We start from the raw sequence: 19347 nt of genomic DNA on the forward strand, positions 1-19347 counted from the left end.
GCCCCCAATTTAATTAGTCCACATAAAACAAACAAACTAACAAATTCCCCAAAAGCCCAACCCTTTCATGTTTGTTTTCGGCAACATATGCCCGAAATCTTTGTTTATGTTCACTGAAGACACATGGGTTGGCCTACGAAACTGCATTAAGTTTACTTGAGGGGTTGTGAAATTTAGTCACCAGTTTATAACTAGTGGTGATAACCAAGCAATTATCAAAGTTAATTGTAAATTTGGGCCATTAAAAGTGTATTCAATAAGATGTTCTCATTTTAGGAAGCTGTGTGTGTTAAGGGAGGAGGAAAGATGTCATTTCTTCCTTGTCTGTGTATGTGTCCCAAACTGAGGACAGGAAAGATAAGTTATTATTGCATACCATCTTTTGTCTTACAAAATTTGATCTGGTCTATAGTGATCTAGCTCCATGCCACCACACTTATTACAAAAGTCGTAATGGATTTTTCCACATTATTATTATAAATACCTTCTGCAAGTGTCAAATCCCAAATCATTTGGTTTGATTTATTAATAAGAAGTTCAACATTGAAGTCCTCCAAGTAACATACTAAGAAATTGCGGATGAAAGTATGGACAACTATCCGTATGTGGCATACATAATTTTGTGCTTTTCATGCCAGTAAACCAAAGTATTTTTGTAGCATGCTTTCCTTTCTCTACTTAGAGTCCTTTAGTATTCCTGTTTGTTTGTATGCAGTGACATCTTACATTGAAAAAGAAGGAGGATGTGCAAGAGATTTGTTGCTGTTGATAATTTGTTCATGAGGCAGAAATAAGGGCCAGACATTGTCATATGAAAATAATTTTACAAATTTGCCTAAAATAAGATAAAAAGCTCAAAAAAATGTGAGTCATGAGAGATGCTGAAGGCTTTCAAGTGTACTGTCTAATACAGGAACTACACCATGACCCCTCTGAGCTTGCCTTTTAATTCCCTTGGAACAGTGAAGGGTGCTCTGCCTTTGAGCTCCAGGGAACATGTCCACTTCTGTATCCATGTCCCTTGATTGTGATAATCCTGTGATAGTCCAAGACCAGCTTGGTTTTGGAGTTGTCTTTATATGGAAGACAGCTCCCTCTGTCGCTTCTCCATTCAGTCTCTAAATGAGCCAGAAAAATTGCTGTGAAATTACATTATCACAGTTTTACATGATTTACAAAGCATCTCTGAATTGAACTTGCTCATTATGCCCCAATCTTGGATTTAGCTATGTTCTTTTAGGTGATGACTGTTAAAAAGCCTTCAGACTAAATCTCTCACAAAGCTGAAACAGAAAGCTAGAAGGTTCAAATCTTTTCTCAAATTCAATTATTCTTCCTCAACGAAGAACAAAATAGAATGGCAAATCAGTGCAATGGACTGACTAGGATAGCTGGCCACAAGAGAGTCTCCTGTATCAGCTACAGCAGCTATTATAATCTGTACAGAATCCAGTACTAAACGAAACAAAAGCAGAAGCTTATGAAACGATAAGACAAGTTATTCAACAAAACCAAGGGCAGCCCCAAACACACCAAAACCAGCCCTGCTGAATCTCCTCTGTGGATACCACCCATAACACCCCACTCATCTATGGAAAGACCATTTCACCACCAACACCATGCTCCCAGGGTAAGAGAATTCACCTTTGAGCAAGCCACTTTAATTCCCACTACAGAATACTTATTAACTTTAAATTAATCTAAGGAATTAATATAAAAAAATAAGGTCCTGTTGTGATAGATACAGTATAAAAATAAAATTAACAGAATAAAAAGGCAATGTTTGCTACCAAAAAAAATTTATAAATTGTTAAAATGTTGAAAACTGAATGAGGTTGGCACCAAATCTTCATAGTACTTAAAACTGACTGATTTTAGAAATAAATAGGCTTGGGGAATTTACACACGATACCAGGAAAAAGTTACAGAAAAAGAAAAGAAAAACTACAAAGAACAATTTGTCAAAGGAATAGAAAAGAACATGCCTAAGAAATTGCCTCAAATTAAAACTTGACAGTAGACTTCAGTTCAGTAGTATTTTAAAGAAGTATGCAAGATTAACGGTAACACATGTCCAGATCCAAACAGCATCCACCCAGTAGTTTCAAATCACGTACTCTTTGAAGAGCAAAGGAATGTAAAGTACATGAGATCACTTTTAGTCTATTTTCATGAACAACCTATTGTTTAAACCACAGGAAAGCAGATAAAAAATTGCAACAAGATTTTTTAGAAAGGGCTTCATGAGTAATTCATGAAACCACAGAACAATAATCTCTGCCCTCGTTATGGGGTTAGCAGGTAGAATGAAAATAAAGAACAGAACTTGAAGATGAGTCCCTGAGGAGGATGATGCTTTCTGAGCATTGTGGTTTCTTTTGCCAAAGATTCATGTGGGACACTGATAAAGGTAGCTTAAGTACCAGTTTTCTTCTGTGTCCCTCAACAAAGGTCCTAGACAAAGTTCACATAAATTAAGAAGATCCTCCCATGGACTGATGACTGGGTAATAGAAAATGGTCCTATAGCTCGTTCTTGCAATGGACGAAGGAATTGTGGAATCCCTCGGGGATGTGTCCTAGGGCATGAGTGGTTAGCCATACCCTAAATGAACAGGATAAAGGGTCATCCGTGAGCTGACCAAGTTTGCTAACAAAAAAAAATGATGAACAGTAGCTAAAAATGAAAACGTCTGTGAAAGCACTTGAAGCTTAGGCAGATGAAATTCAGCTTCAGTAATAAAGAAATAATGCCTATTGGAGAAAACATTTTATTATATATGCTAATTATATATGAAAATTTCATTCTCATTAGCTACCACTACTCAGAATGATAGTAGGGTTATTATAGGCATTCCTCTGAAAATATCAGCTCTGTGCAGCAACAGTTAAAAAGATTAACAGACTATTACAGAGAGGAAGAAAGAAGGAGAGAACATTACACAGCCAAGTAGAATACATTTTTGTCCAGATTTGTATGTATAGTTCACTTTCTCAACATGTATATTTATATATCATATAACGAATTTATTTATATTTAATAAACATTAAATAATTTGATTTCCTTTTATTAAACTACACATTTATTTATAGGAAATGGGTATTTCCAAAATGTACATATATATTTAAATACTAGTCCCAATTTACATGTTTATGTATATTATAAAATTTATGAATATATAAACACAGTGGAATCAGAAAAAGGACAGAGAAGGGAAATAAAGATAGCCCTTATATGGGCCATCTTGGATAAAAGCAAAGATTAAGTAGAGTAGAACACTAGCAAAGAGACAAATGATGGTGACAGAGATCTCAAATATAGAAGTAAAGGAGAAAAGAGGTAAACAGTAGTGATAATTTTCTGTTTCTCAGAATGGGAAAACCAGAAGGAAACAGTGAAAATATTGCACCAAGGGTTTAAAAATGGGATGTATTTCTTATTTTACACAATGCATATTTCATCGTGTAACTCATCCCACTAGCTAAATGTTGTCAAAAGGACAAATATAGCACAAAAGGGCCTACAGAAATTCCTGAAGAGTGGCTTATTTGAGTCATTAGTCACAACAGTCCAAATGCAACATGAGGGTCAATAAGGAGGGTCTGCAAGCAGCGGGTAACATTGATCTGTCTCTTGCACTCTTTCTTTTGGTATCTGAAACCAGTTCCTCTCTGAAACAGAAACCTGAATGAAGGAGATTTTTTGCTTGACCTAGTACAGCAGTTCCAATGCACTTATGGTTGGAATATGTTGATTAGGAGTGATCTTGTTCTAAGGATTCTTAATTGAAATAATTTATATTGAACAGGAAAAAAAGGTAGACATGGAATAAAATCTGTATGTTGTTTTCAAGAAGACTGCTGTATGGCTTTCAATAAATTTTACCACATTTGCCAAAATAGGAGAAAAAGGGTAGAATGTTTCTGACCTTGTCACAAGATCTAGTCAAGATAAATAATGATTAGGTCTTTTCCAGGCTACTCATTACTTGTCAGCTTGACCTAGAAATTGTTACAATTGTGTATTTTGGAAATCAAAATGGGTGAGTTTTATGACTATTGCTAAAAAAAAGAGTATTGTGTATAAACATACGTTGACAAAAGCCAGTGACACAGATCATATTAAAGAAATGCTTCCAGGTAAGTCCAATCTACACTCTACAGAAGTGACCTCAGAAAAACATGTATCTCAAGAGGTAGTATTATTTTATGATGAAGGGATTATATTCTAATGATCTCTTCTAGATTAAACAAAGTGTTTCCGCCACTTAACCTTGATAACACAAAACTCGACTCAGTCATAACTAAACTTTAACTCTTACTATATCTATGTGTCCAGTCTTAATTCTAGTTCATTTTTTCCCAGGAGCACAATCCTAACTCTGATCTGTCAGTACTTCCAAGACTAGATCCTTCACCACTTCCTGCCTGACCTGCAGCCTCCTCCCAAATATGAGGCATAATCTCCTCTGGAAACCTTTGCCAGCATCAGAACTAAATTACACAGAATACCCTTACTGTCATCACCTCCAATCCTCATACGATAATCATATGTCTCAAATCCAACAATAAGCCTGCCATACACAGTAGATCCTTGCTTAGAGCAGATTTGCATCTTTTGGCCTCTGACCTAGGGTGAGTGTTGAAGTAATGTCTTGTTTCATTCCACAAGGTAAATCTGTATGCTTCTGGTTCAAAAGTGATTATTTAATTCAGCCCTGGTCCTAGCCTGACAAGGTCCATCAACCTCTCTGCCAGCTGGCTGCCTGTACGTGTATTATCTCCTGCATGCCCTTGCAAGTCCAGGAAGTCTAGGCTGAGCTTCAACCTTATTTTCTTTTGTTAACCTGGATTCTAATCAAATACATTTCTTTCACCTGTAGTTTCTGCGAGTGCTAGATCACAACTGAGATAAGAATTGTCCGGCTAGCTCTAGTGCTCTACATAACTCAGCATCCAGTTTTGAGCTCTATTTTATGATTTTTTTGACAACTGGTGGTCAAAATCCTAATCTCAGCAGTAACTCTGCCCAAGGCAACCCAGTCTCCACCATTTCTAAATCAGCCAGCAGTAACCCCAACCACCAGCATGAAAAAATAGCTAGATAATCTCTTCCATCAGCAGCCCTAGCACTACAAAAGACAGCATCAATACAGATCCAGTCCTAATCTAGATATATTTGACAGCCTCCGGGCAAATATTTTTGCATCCAACCCTACACATCTCTGATGCAAAGATGTTGGTCCCTGCAGGTCCTATGAACAAAGCGAAACTGGCCTTCATTTCACCAGGATTTTATCAAATATGGCACTATTCTTTTAGGAAAAAGGCATTGCTATTCACTAGAATCCGAATTTTGTATTAAGTACATCAAAATAGGGAAATCCTCAGAATTTGGGAACACAATTCAAGTGGAATTTATGTTTGTCGTCTTTTCCAGGTCTTCTGCCTTTCAAATGTCAAAAGTTTTTAATGAAGATTTATAATTCTTAAACTATGAACATAAAAAATAAGAACATGAAAAACTCCAGCTCTTCTTCCATTTCGTGGTAAAACACTTTTTTTTTTTAATATATATTTTATTTTTTTTTTAAAAAGAGAGCTGTTTCACTGAATCATGTTTACCATTTACATATCTTGTGAAAAGATTGTCAAGAGTTCAGCACATGAGGAACATACCACTATTACAAAGTCAAGAAATTTAGCAATTATACAGTTCAGCTCCTACAAGAACAGCATGAGGCTTATTCTTGCAATTTTAAAGCACTCCACATCATCAATAAAGAAACTTAAAAGTCAACTTCCATATTGAGTTTCTAGTTCTGCATCATATCCACGTGTCTAACTTCACCTCACTGAATATGAACATTCGGGGTAAATTGAAAAGGATTATAACAGTCATTCTGGAGACAACGATCCTAAAACAGAGTTTTGCTATATCGACAAATTTATTTAGATATGTTTGCATAAGAACTGCCTGATCCCAAGAAAGTAAATTGTGACACCCCAAGAGATTCTCCTTTTTCAGGAAAACATTCTAATACCACAGAGAAGTCTTTCGTCTGATTTTTTAAAGAATAGTACTTTACCTTTACCAGATGAAGGCAAATAATCATGGCTATAGTTAAGTATGGAAAGCAGTTGCCAAGTCTGACATAACTGAAAGGTATGCATGCATTTTGGTACTCCTGTATTAGCCTTATTTGTATGTACACTCTTATATCCAACAAAATCTAACAAATAAAATATTCAGAAGCTAAAAAATTTTGTTAGAAAAATAATTAAATACCACAGTAACAGAATAATGACCTTGTTGCATGAAGCAATGTCTAAAGCATCTTCTACAGATGTTTACTAAAAAACTAACTGTGATTCAAATGCAAGGAATTTTTAAGTGCCTGATCCAAGGCAAAATATAATACCAACCTCAGAAAAGATCCTACAACCGTGAACAGGGTTTTGCTTGTGCATTTTCCTAATATCCGTTTAAGACAACGGTTATGTCAATAAATTAACGCCTGCTGAGCCATGGTACTCCGACTTTCAAAAGGTGCAAACATACAGCAGAACTATTAAAATAGTTCAATCTCAACTCGGCAGTGTCTGTTCTGCTCATGCCTAGCAAGCTTGTACACTCATATTGGCCAGGCAGCCATCATACAAGCAGGGTACTGCCTTTGATTTAACCAGAGCTTCTTACCTTGCTTTCTTTGACAGAGAAGGAAATGCAAGCACCAAGGGATAAAGGTATTTTCCCTGCCATAAAAGATAACAGTAGAAATACCAGGAACACAGTCCAACCCTCCTGTTACCATTTCAGGGCCACTGGTCTACATGATGAGCTGTCCCCAACAGGTAGGTTCTAACTAACCAGGCTGCCTCAAATATGTAAAAAGATCAAATAATGCAAAGTGAGCAGTACTGTTTACACTGCACTGACGTTTGTCATCTGGATATCATCTGAAATACAGGTAAAGGTGGTTTAGACATTTTGAATTGGCCAGCATCTATTTTGTTAAAGCACTTTCATTCTGACCTTCAAAGAGAAAGGAATGCATTCCTCAGGTCAGGCTTCTCCTTGTGAACCAGTCTTGATAATTTCAGCTTGCTTTTTGTGCTGCTAACATACTAAGATGGATAGAGGACAGTCTGCAGGGCTTTGCTACTTCCCAAGCTAACCCATTCCAGCCCAGTCCAGCTTAGCCCAACCCAATCACTTAGCGTATTTTCCAGTTCACTGTTCAAACTTCTAGCTGCCATCAGCTCTAGGCTAAAGGAAATGTCATCTACCTCTGGGGCCCACAGCAAAAAATTTATGTAGTCCTGGACATGATACAGGTTTTACAGTTTTACAGCTGAAATCCTTCAAGTTCCTTGGACCTACTGGAAAAGGATTTATTTTATTGTAATTCCCAAATGTTCATTTTTGTATGTGTGTTTTCCTACAGAATGTGTGCATTGCTTCCAGCAATGTGTTTTATATTACCTGGAAGAATAGAAATGCTCTAATGGGAGGAAACAATTTTATTCTTATTGCCAGTGCAACACAAAGCAGAACTTCAAAATGACACCATGACTTCTCAAGTAAAGTCATCCCATTTATTTTCGAGCTTGGGGACCTCATTCTCCCCTCTCTTACAGTCTTCTGTGCAATTACACTAGTATAAACCCCACAAATTATTGGCCAAAGATAGAGACTTTCTTTCTTTTTTCTTGTCACAGACAAAGCAAGCTGCATGTCCTTGATTTATATGTATGTCAGCAGCACACACAGAAAGTAATCTGCCTTTTCTTGGAATGAGTTCATCTTTTCTCTTTTGGGCACACATTGGGTATGCCTTTCTTGGCGTACACTCAGTCTCTTTCCTGAGGAGTGTCCAATGAGTCTTTCATCAGATATTTAAATATAAAGAATTTCAAGCAGAGTTCAAGAGCTAGCCTGGACTAGACTTTGTGGCACGTGTCTACTCGAAAACTAAGATTTAGAAAAATGTCTCTCGTCTTTCTAACGCATCTTGTGTTACTTTACGTTGCTCTAAGAGGTCAATGACCAATGACCCTCACCTTGACAGTGAAGTCTGCTGTGAGAGGCCCAGATATTCTTAATATCTCCTTGTCAGGAAACTTCTGGAAATCGATGCTAGAGTTGTCCATGAGGAAAGAGCCTGTAGAGCTGAGGCTGTTTTCACTCTTCACACCTTGGAGAGTCTTGGTTTCCAAATCTGACAAACACAAATAAATTAAGAGGAAACTACAGCGTTATAATTTGAAGTAAGACTAAGTGAGAGCAGAAAAAGAAAACCCACATGAAACAGTGGTGGTACAGATTGGACTCCTAATTTAGTGATAATGCAACTTTTTTGTTCTTTTCCACAATTGATTCACATTCCCATACATTCCTTTTCTTTTTTCTCCTCCGTCTACTTCCTGGCTTTCTACAACCCTTGAATTTCTAGCTCCATATTCACCTCCTCACCATAGGTCATATTTTTATTCTCTTCCAGAAATATTAATCCATCCCTGGTTAGGCGTATTTTCTGCCGTTTAACTCACTCCTAGTAAGTATTGTTCCTATGTGGATGTTGTGGGTTAGGCCGCTCCAGCAACTGAACCCACACAGCCGGTCACTCCCCCTCCCCCAGCCCCAGGAATGAGGGAGAGAATTAAAGGACAAACGGGAAACCCGTGGGTTGAGATAAGAACAATTTAATACAGATGATTTAATACACAGTGTAGATGCTCACCACCCCCTTTGATCCGCAGCCCATCTCGTCCCAAAGCTGCAATCCCGGACGAACACGAGGCCCCGAAATAGAGAGGGGCAGAGAGAGAGAGAGAGAGAGTACTCTGAGAGCGGGAGTACTGGGAGAGAGAGAAAAAGAAAGAAAAACAACAGAGCAAAAGCGCAGCAAGCACAAAAGAGCAAAAGCGTCGAAAGAGCCAAAGCGCAAAAGCCCTTCTGTCCGGCTGACCCTCATCTTTATACTGGGCATGACGCTGCATGATATGGAATACTAATTGGCCAGTTTGGCTCTCAATCTGAAGTTCCACCACAAATCACAAGGGGAATCGTGTCCCTCTTGTCCCAACTATGCTCCCCCCTCATCCCGCCGTGCTTCTGCACTCCGGCACACTGAAAAGTCCTTGGAGTCTCACTTCCAACCACAAACATCAACTTGCTATCAGCATTCTTCTCAGAGAGAGCCTCTGAGTAAAACCAAAACACGGAGCTCTTCTAGCTGCCAAAAAGAAACGCTAACTCTGTCCCAGCTAAAACCAGGACAGTGAAGCATGACTCAGACCTTCCCCCATGAGTCCTGGCTTTGTTGAGTTGCTGTTCCCTCTTTCAGTTCAAAGGTGGGTCACTAACCACACTTTGCTGTGGTAAGACAATTAATTGAAAGCAAGGCATCCATGAAAGAAAGAAAGATCACGATGTCAGCAATCCTGCCTCCTCTCCAGAAGTGATCTGATTTATCCCAGTGGAGCGGGAAGGGATGGCGAATACTGAACCCTCCTGAGCTCTCCTTCTGTCTCTCTCTGTATTCACAGCTCCCAAAAAGTGGCCATTAATTTTGATGCTGTTTGGTAGCAGCTATTTCTGGCTGTTAAATCGTAATAAACCTATTAAATCATTTCTTAAATGGAAACCAACAGTCAGAAAGTAGGACTGTTCCATCATCTAGCTAGCCTCCCCACCAACTCCAAATTACACTTTACAGCACGTTCAGCAGTAAACTCTTTTAGTTATTTCAAAATGACAATGCATTTCATCATGAAGGATTGCAAAGCTGTAATGCTTTCACATGTATTTGTGAAATTTTGCACAAAATCTTCTCCCACGCAGAGAGGCAGCTAAGGCAAAATATAGACCACGACAAATGGGAACAAAGTATTAATCTATGACGGAATCATGTTTGCAGAGATGGTAAATGAGAGAAATGTTTTTATTAGCATGTTTTCTGTTGTTAATTAGAGAAATTAGACTGCTTTTCAGGATGGCTTATGGGAATTAATTCATTAAGGAAATTGCTGAGGCAGTACACTAAGAATTTGCTCTGTATTAATGAATTCCTTGGCTTTTTAGTGAGACTAGTCTCTTCCTTTGTGATGCAGTCAGCCATATATTTATTTCTGGGCAAAACTGTGTGCATCAGAGATAAAGATGGCTTTAAGGCTTGTGTATATATAATCGGCCTCCTGTTGACTTCTCCCACAATCAAAGTTCACAGGGCAAAACACTCCCTCCTCCCTAACTGATTGTAGCTCACACACATATAAAATCCTTTGATGGGCGAGCAGAAAGATTAATGGAGACATCCGAAACAAGAAGGAGATGTATGTGAACTTATTCGTGTTTACAAAGAGCAGTTGATCTAACTCTCAACCAGCGACTCAGGCAAACCTCACTGATTCAAGTCTTTTTGTCCTGATTCAGATCTTTTTGTCCTGAAGCGTGATATGGCCTAAGCAAAGACAGCTTTAGATCAATCTCTCCTGCTAAAATCTCATTTGTCTCTAAGCTGTCTTATTGCTCAATTTCACTGAAAAAATAATAAAAGTACAAATTTTTTCTACCTTGGAAGAGAGTTTCCATACTGGGAAAGAAGACAGGAGAGAAAAGTGCAAATCATTTACTGGGAAAGTAATAACAACCACACTGGAGCTACTCAGGAACACCCAAAGGGTCACTTAAAACTGAAGTACAGGCAGCATATGAACATTTTAGAAAAATATAATATATTTTTTCTTTGTTTATAACCTATAATTTGCTGGTCTTTATTCACAGCTCTAAATCTCAAGAACCCTTGAAAGGCTATGGCATGCCCACTGCTTTCTCAACACAAGCAGTGAGCTACAGAACAGGACTGATAAACCATCTCTTATTTTGCCACTCAGTGTAAGTTCTTTGGATGAAAGAAATCTGGACAGATTGGGAATGATTTGCTGTTTCACCTCCTTGCCGACACTAATGTTTGTATTTAAACTGACAAGCATAAAGAGCTCTAACTGTTCCGTGCTGCAGGAAAGCCTTATCACCTTTTGGAAAAGGAGAAGGGGAGACCTACTTATCTTACAATAATTTTGTGCTTCTGAGAGATTATGCAGTACAGTTTGTGGTTTTTTTGACAGTAAATCCCATTTACCAACCCTCCAGTGTTCATTCGCTGACAATGAAAGAAGGAGCAACTTGTGAGTAGCTACTGCATTGGGAGGTAAGAAAGAGGGACGCAGAGGGTTTCTGTTCATGAAAGAAATAGATTTGCCATCATATCTCCCAGCATGTCCTCGGATCCTGAGACTCTTCTCCCAGAGAAGAGGGATACGCAGCTGCTGGGATACACAGCTCCCTGTCAGATGAAGCAGGGAAGTGTTAAAGCCACCAAGGGATGGGTTAGCAGCACTCAGTGGGCTTAACTCCTTGGAAAAATTTCACTACTGAGGAGCCTGGTTTGACTTGTGTATGTTGGTCTTGATCTTTAGACTGTGACTTTGTGTGCATGTGCTTGTGTGTGTGTGCATCTACAGGAGTGAGAGAGATTATCATTACAGAAAGTGTGTTAAAGTCATGAGCAGCTCGATGGCTAAGCTCAGCTGTAGCGAAGATTATACTTTACCGTCCTCAATATTTCTTCACTCAGTGGGATACACTTTATTAATTTTAAACAAAAGCACTTGGCACCAAGCGAGCCAGCCAAAGGATAAGCAAACAGAAATGACTGAAAAATTATGGAGGGGTAAAGGATTCTGCAATGTTGGCCAAGCTCTGCTCTGGAAAGAGCATGCACCACTGATGTAATTGGGTCCGAGGAGAGCTTCTGAGGGCAGGGCTCATCCCTGTGTTGAAATCAGGGATCTGAGAGAGGGAAACCAGACACCACAGTGTAAACAGAGCACTGCTGGTTAGCAAGGCTTTCTTAAACAAACGAATACTAACTTTTTCTACTTACATAAATGATCAGGTCCTTTCAGTACGAGGCGAACTTGCCTACTTCCATAAGGAATAGCAACCACCGTATCATCCACTGCAGGAAAGCAGAAAAGCATGGAGTAAATGAGCAAAGAAAATCCCATGTGTTTTCAAATGAGTGGTGAAATAGCTGCTTACAAGGCAGTCAAAAGAAAAGCTTTTTGACCAATTAAACAACTCTATGAACTATGAGAGAAAATTAAAAATCTGAAAAAAGAACTTGTTAAATGTGGTAATAACCTTCTACTTAGAAGAACTCACACTTGTTGATCTTCTTTATTCTTCTTTACAACCCTTTCTGGATTTCAAGGGTAACTAAGAGCTTTCTAGTTCACCACGACTCCACTGACACCTCTTCCAAGTCTTTTGAACTGATGTTTATGGCGAAGAAGGGAAGCACAAGCCCATTCTGATGTTTAACCAGAACAGCCCATTCCTTCACTTGACTCTTTCCCAGTTGCACCCTACAGCTTCTCCATGACCCTGCCCATGCTAAGTGATGAGCTCCCACTGCCCTCAGGCATGCCTTCCTTTTCACACCTTTTATTTTAATGACTGGAAGTGCTATAATTCTGCTTCCCCTTCCACACCACTAACAGAAAGCCCCTGGAAAAACAGGAGTCCATTAGACTGCCATGTAAACAGATCTTAGAGCATGATCTTGCACCTATGGAAGCTCTTAGGAGCTTTGCCAACTGGATTTAAACCAAGGTGTAAATTAGCATGTAGGTCACATGTTGCTGTGAAAGTTAGTTAGGTCAGCGTTTCTAAAAAGGCAGCAACCTCAGTAATCTCCTGAAGGGAGATGGGAGGGAAAGGTGTGGAAAGATGCTAGAAAATGCTCCCAACTCTATGCCTGAGTCATGGAGTGAATGTCCAGAAAACGCTGACCTGGGCTAACCAGCATGCCTATATTCTCTGTCCTTTCTGTCCCCTTCTCTTATAAATAGAAGTTGGGAAAGAAAGACTATGCATGCCTAACAGGGTTTTGTTTTGAGATGTGGTAAATGTGAGAGAAATGAATCCCCTTTCACTATATGTTCATTAGTATTGCTCACATCTGTGTCCTGTAATGCCCACTAGCAAGAATTACAGCTCTGCTCTCAAAGCAATGTGTTGTTTTGTCAGGTAAGGCTAACTCAGCCAATAAAAGCATATTATCTTTCATCCAAACATATGAGCTTGGACCTTAAGTTTCTGACCAGAATGAACCAGGAAAACTGTTTCAGCCTAGATAAATCAGGATTCTCAGTTACCGGCAAATAGTTATTAATGTCATTTTATGTCAAAAAGTGAAAAAAGGCAACAGAAAGAGGGAAAACTACGAGAAACAGGGACTTCTTTTAAACAATACATTTATTCATCCAAACCTATAATATCTCAGAAATGTGAACTAGAACTCTCTTAAATGTTAAATTCAGTCATGCATCATAGGAATTTCTGACACTCATATTGCAGAGCTTTATGGAATGAAATGACCTCTTAATATCCCAGAAATGAGGGGGCAAGTGTAGGCAGCCTGATAAATCTCTGAGTGTCAAAAGAGTTGTGTGGAGATAAAGTCTGTTCACTTGCCCAGGCTTTTCTGAATCTTGTCTTCATTTTCAAAATCCGATTTTATATGTTTCCTCAACGTATAGGGAAATTTTGTCTTAGGACTTCTGTAAAACTGGGCTTAACGTCTATTCAACACATACTCTGCTCATACTCATCTCTGATATCAAATTAATTAGCAAAGATAAACATATTTCATTTCTACACAGAATTTGAATTTTCTATTTGAAAAGAAATATTAAAGTCTTACAGAATTCATTAAATATGAATATCATAATTTTGATTCTCTTGGTGCCATTTTGGCACTCATATTCAAGATATCCAGTAGGATACATACATTTTGTCCATTTTGGGGACACATAACTACTACATTTGACTATCTCTTTAGTTATGAGCTCTATGCTAGAGAGTTAACAACTCACGGGTATGTCACAGGAAAATTGGATGGTTTAAAGATCACATTAGCTTATATATAATATATTTTTAGCATGTCTCTTCTGCCCCGGGGTATCACTAGAACTATATTTCGCCTGATCTTGTCGTTGCTCTCCATTTGAAATCCTAGCACACTTTATGTGAAATGCAAAGCTCAGTGGGATTTGTGCTTATCACAGTGCTTCCTGCTTTCACAAAGCAGAAGCAGTAGGGACTGAAGGATAATTTCCTGAGGTTAACAGTGATAAGGAGACATTTCCTGTGAAGAGACATGTGAAAGTAAGCATGGTAATATTCAGTCACAGCAGCTCCCTCCAACAACAAGCAGAGAGGCAGATTGCGGAGCAGCCATGGTAGCACTCTGAAGAAAAGGCACAAAGGGTGTTAACAGGAGGTTGGCTTCTTCCAGAGAAGATACATAGGGAGGCAAGGGAGACTCCCAGTTAACTGAGAGGGCAGTGGTCTAGGGCTGTGAAGAAAGTGCAAGGAATTAGGCAAAGGTTATATGTCAGGTACATACATCAGATTCCTCTGAGAGATCATTTTCTTCTGGTTTTGGATTTTGAATTTGGATTTTGTCCAAATGGTCCAACTGTCTGTTCTCACCATGAAAAATGGAGTTGTTTCCATTTTGACATTACTATTGATATTCAACAGAAATCTGGAACTGCATCTATTTTTGGCAACCATGCAAGAGTAAGTGGATAAATACCTATTCTGCCTCAGCATAGTAATTTCTACAATTCTCTTTTGAAAGTAATCTACTTTACTAGTAGATGTCAATCCTTTTCTTGAGAAATACTAGCTTTGCACAAGGTGATCAGTGGAGTTCACCCATTACTTATGGGATGAATTCTCTAGCTCCTTGGTGAATACAAAGAAGCCTGCACAAACACAGCTCATCTCCATAGGAAGGTCCATATGCTCTTTCCAAAGGGAGATCTTATTAAAAAAAGAAAGAACTACTTTCGGCAGACCCAATCTTAGGACTAAGAGAAAAGGATATTTCTGAAATGAAACAAGTCTTTTGCAGCTTTTTTTTTTTTTTTTTAAATTGAAACAACATAGACAGAGGTCCTTCCTTTTTCATACAAATGTAAGAGAGAATTCAAAGTCACATTGCCTCCTGCTGTGCTATGCTTCTCTTTCTGAGGCCACTGGGAAATGTATACTACCCCTATAAATGCTGAGGAAGCTGTTCCCGTAGCAAGTGTTAAATGTTTAAAAGCTCTATGAATTTCTTTCTAGTACTATCTTTCTCCTATGCCTTTGCATGATATAAACAGCATGGAGAAGGGAACTGGATATGAGCACCAAGGGAAAATGAATTTAGTATGACGAGCTGAAGACTGTGTCTGGGGTGCTTTTGAGATATAAACAACTTCAGAAACTATTGGGATAGTGATGGAGTAAAGGTCACTGTTCAATCTCCCTGGCACAGTCCTCAAAATTGAATTCCATGCTCTGTTAGGCAAACAAAAATCTCAAGTGAGCCCGCAGAACACCTCTGCAGGTATCTGGGCACTGCTGCACGTACCCCTTCTGATTTTTCTTACATTGCATAGCAGTCTGGCTCACATAGGCTTTTAGTGCCTTGTTCATACCACAGTCAAAATAGACATAATCCTTGAGAAACAAGGATTATTTTATAGAGATAACTTGGATTTAAGTTATTGACTAGCCAAATGTAATCCAGTCATTCCAACAAAAAATCAGGCCCTGATCCTAGATATGCTTATGTAGATACATTCACAGTAACAAATAAGCAAGATGCTGACACAGACAAAGTACCAAAACGACAGGTCTTTAAACAGTGCTGAGGAGGATAAATGCAGAAAACAAACACAGAGCAGATTTTTAAAAGCTTTTCAACACTTAAAATCTCAAATTTTCCCAGCATGTACAGAAACAATTTGGAAGCAAACTTCCAAATGAATTCATATTAATTCACACATGTAAAGGAGATCCATGAGTGTGCATTTACAATTGTAACATGCCAGTTTAAAGGAGCACTTATTTTAGACATATTTGAAATTTGTACTGTGTTGCATAACAACACGTATGTCTACAGCAGGTGAGAGAATAATGACACATGGTTCATACAGAGTGCATACAAAATCTGATTATCTACTTCAGTTCTGTATAACAATTATTTGCATGCAGATGTGCCTGAACAATCCATTCTCAACATTTTTTTCAAATTTGTCTCACTCTAAGACTACGTTCTCTGCCATCTGCTCTTAGCATTCCCTACATTTAACAGGAAACCACTGGAGTAGGGACTCTGTTAACATTTTAGTACTATGCATAATACATTAGTGCCTTTATCCTCAGCAGGAAGGAGAGGAGCACCTTTCTACCACAAAGCAACTGAAAAACAATGAATTATTCCTACAGGAAATGACATTTGCCAAAGAAGTTCACAAATACTGTCATGCCTCAAGCAGCCTGGAGATTTCTGAATCTGTTCAGGCACATTGAAGAAACAGTAACAATGAGGTGAAATTCCATTGCTAAATCTTTGTGAATTATTTCCTTTGCCCTCTAATGTGCAGTTCTGCTTCAGCAATGGAACTCTTATGAGGATTATTCCTTTCTTCACACAAAATAGTTTTTCTTTCTTCCTTTCTTTCCTTCTCATTCTTTCTTTTATTTTCTTTCTTTCTCCCTTTGTTCTTCAGTTTGTCCCTTCATTTGTTTTTTGCTTCCTTCCATCCTCCTTTCCTCCTTTCTTTCTGTCTTTCTCTGTTTTTCTTTTTCTCCCTTTCTCTATCCTTCCTTTCCTTCCTTCCTTCCTTCCTTCCTTCCTTCCTTCCTTCCTTCCTTCCTTCCTTCCTTCCTTCCTTCCTTCCTTCCTTCCTTCCTTCCTTCCTTCCTTCCTTCCTTCCTTCCTTCCTTCCTAAATTTCTTCCTTCCTAAATTTCTCCCTTCCTCCTTTCCCTCTCTTTTTCTTTCTCCCACTCTCTCTCTCTCAGTTAGCAAATGCAGACCCAGAGGTGCACTGTGCTATCTCCTGCTCCTTGCACTGTGCTCCATACCCACACAGCTGCTTCTCTACAGAGAAAAGTTTTGTAAAAAGCACCTCTCACTGCTCCTCACAGAGATGGAATGTTACCTATATAGGAATCCACAAGTGTACACACAGAGCTTTCTGCAGATATCACACTGTTATTTGAATCTTTCAGATCATGTGCTATGCAGCACTGGAAAAAGTGCTCCAGAATGGTAGAGCTCATCTGGTTAAATGCTGATGCCACTGAGTAGGGCTGGGGGTAGGTTTGCAGACTAGCACGCCTGATTCCTTAGGTGTGTCTACATTGACATGACACTACACCTACCTTTTCACCCTTCCTTCAAACCGACCAGACATGACCTACCTCTCATGCCAAAACTTTTACAGCACCATCTGTGGTGCTGTAACCAGACTGAAAAGTCTGCCTGGAGTTCAGGGTAAATTAACCCTGTCACTAGTGCACACTAATGCTGCTGTATCACTCTGCTGAAGCTGGATCAGTGCATGGGAAAGCCCACATCCATCCGTACCCATCCATATAAGTATCTCCTGGTGACTGAGGCACTTAGGCCCACCCTAGGATGGAGCCACCATGCTCAGCATTCCAGGCAGACATGCTGCAGAAGTAGGTCTGGGAGGGAGCACTGTGCCAGGTTGGCACTGCCACCCCCCCAGGACTCTCCTCTGCTGCTGAGCAGCATAAGCCACCCTGTTCAGAGCAGCATGGACTGAGTCCTGTGCCTGGCCAACTAATACAGCCAGAGCAGCATGGGTAAAGATGGTTCTTCTCATTCTCCTGCTCCTCATAAGCCACTAGCTAGCTGAGATGGGGAATACACTGGTGGCGCCTTTCCACAATCCTCTGTCCACTCCCACAGAGCTGTAGTCTGAGCAAGACTGATGTAACCTAAGAAGGAGGGAACTGTGAGGACAACCAGACTGACTGTGATCATTGAACTGCCTGAGAAAGAGCGGGGTGAAACCTAGCTTGCAAGAAACACGTATCACACTAAGAAGAGAAAATGGCACTTCACCAGAAGGGACAGCTTACGTTTACTGGCGGAGAGCTGGGACTTGTACTGGCCTCGAACCAGTCGGCAGGTGGACCCATCACCATTGCAGACCCCGCAGTTATCTTCTTTGACAGCGCTTCCCAGCTGGTGGTCACAGCCAACGATCTGGCGAGAAAGAAAGATGTGCAGTTCAACGTGAGCACCTACCGACTGACTGCTGGATCCATCTCTGCAATTAATTACGGCCAAATCTCTCTCCCGGTATCTCTAGAGGGCCATAAAGTACCTTAGCAATGAAAGAGGTTGAGCAAATCTGGCTGGGAGTTTGAACTGAATTCAGACGTGAGATAGTGAGCAGGTTAGTACTCAATGACTTTTGCAGTCCAGAGAAAGAAAAAGAGTACTGTTGGAAGTTGTTTTTTTAGGACATTGTGAACATTTCTTGGTCAGAGTCCTATCAGAAATTACACTTCTTAGAGTTTCACAAAGAAAAACCCCTGAAATAGATAAGAAGACAGATAGGAAGCAGACGGATAGGTAAAAGTAAAGAGCAGCACAGATAAATAGTAACATGGCTGAGATCTCAGTGAAATCTTACCTGCTATGCAGTTGGGAAAACCATGTGGTTTTAATTATGTTTGACAATAATCCCATTCCACACTATCAATCCCTGTGTTTAGGCATAGTTAAAGATCTGATAAAGAAGGAGGGATGGTTAAAACAAAAGAACTGAGAGTCAGAAATTCGATTACCTGCTCTGAAACTGGCTTTATGCTTATATGCGAATTGCTTGGTTCAAAATTTTAAAACTTGAATAGATAAACTAGGCTTCTCAGTTTAGAAAAACACTGTAGTTCCCAGGAGAATCAAATATAAATTTGTAATTAAATACTTTTAAAATTAAATACATGGAATACGAAATTATGTAGCACAGTGCTAATGTAGGCCTTCTGTTTGAACATTGAATTCTGAACCAAGTTATGAGTTTTAGACATAAACAATTGAAATCTAGGAAATTAAGCAAGTCCATACAGTGTTATAATTATCTTTATTATACATGCTAGAAAATGAAAGGCCTTCTAGCATTTTGGCGTGCAAAGTAAGCAATGAAAAAACATTTGTGTATAAATTCTACTTCTAAAGAATTTGTGCTAAGACTATTAGTAAAACAGAGAGTATATAAAAACACAGGGACTTTTAAATAAAATGTTTATTTTGACTTTAAATTTCCCCGCATCTGTGAGTTTCAGCTAAATCAGAGAGCTGGGTCTTAGAAACTGGTAAGATCAAACAGGGCACTTATCATTCATTCTCATAAAAGCTGCCTGTGTAACTTGCCCACTTAAACATTCAAACTATTAT

The 19347-nt window shown here is 39.2% G+C and overlaps 1 protein-coding gene across 1 annotated transcript in view; it reads right to left on the reverse strand.

Moving 5' to 3' along the window:
- The window catches only part of ADAMTSL1 (ADAMTS like 1), a 365777-nt gene that overhangs the window by 126419 nt on the left and 220011 nt on the right, over positions 1-19347 (reverse strand). Inside the window, exons 5-7 of the mRNA XM_086629918.1 lie at positions 18024-18150; positions 11951-12025; positions 8064-8221 (exon numbers count right to left, since the gene is read on the reverse strand). Coding sequence (XP_086486044.1) covers positions 8064-8221; positions 11951-12025; positions 18024-18150 — 360 coding nt within the window. The remainder of the gene's footprint in view (positions 1-8063; positions 8222-11950; positions 12026-18023; positions 18151-19347) is intronic.

This window comes from Tauraco erythrolophus, chromosome Z, assembly GCF_009769465.1.
Source record: "Tauraco erythrolophus isolate bTauEry1 chromosome Z, bTauEry1.pri, whole genome shotgun sequence".
Classification (NCBI taxonomy): Eukaryota; Metazoa; Chordata; class Aves; order Musophagiformes; family Musophagidae; genus Tauraco; species Tauraco erythrolophus.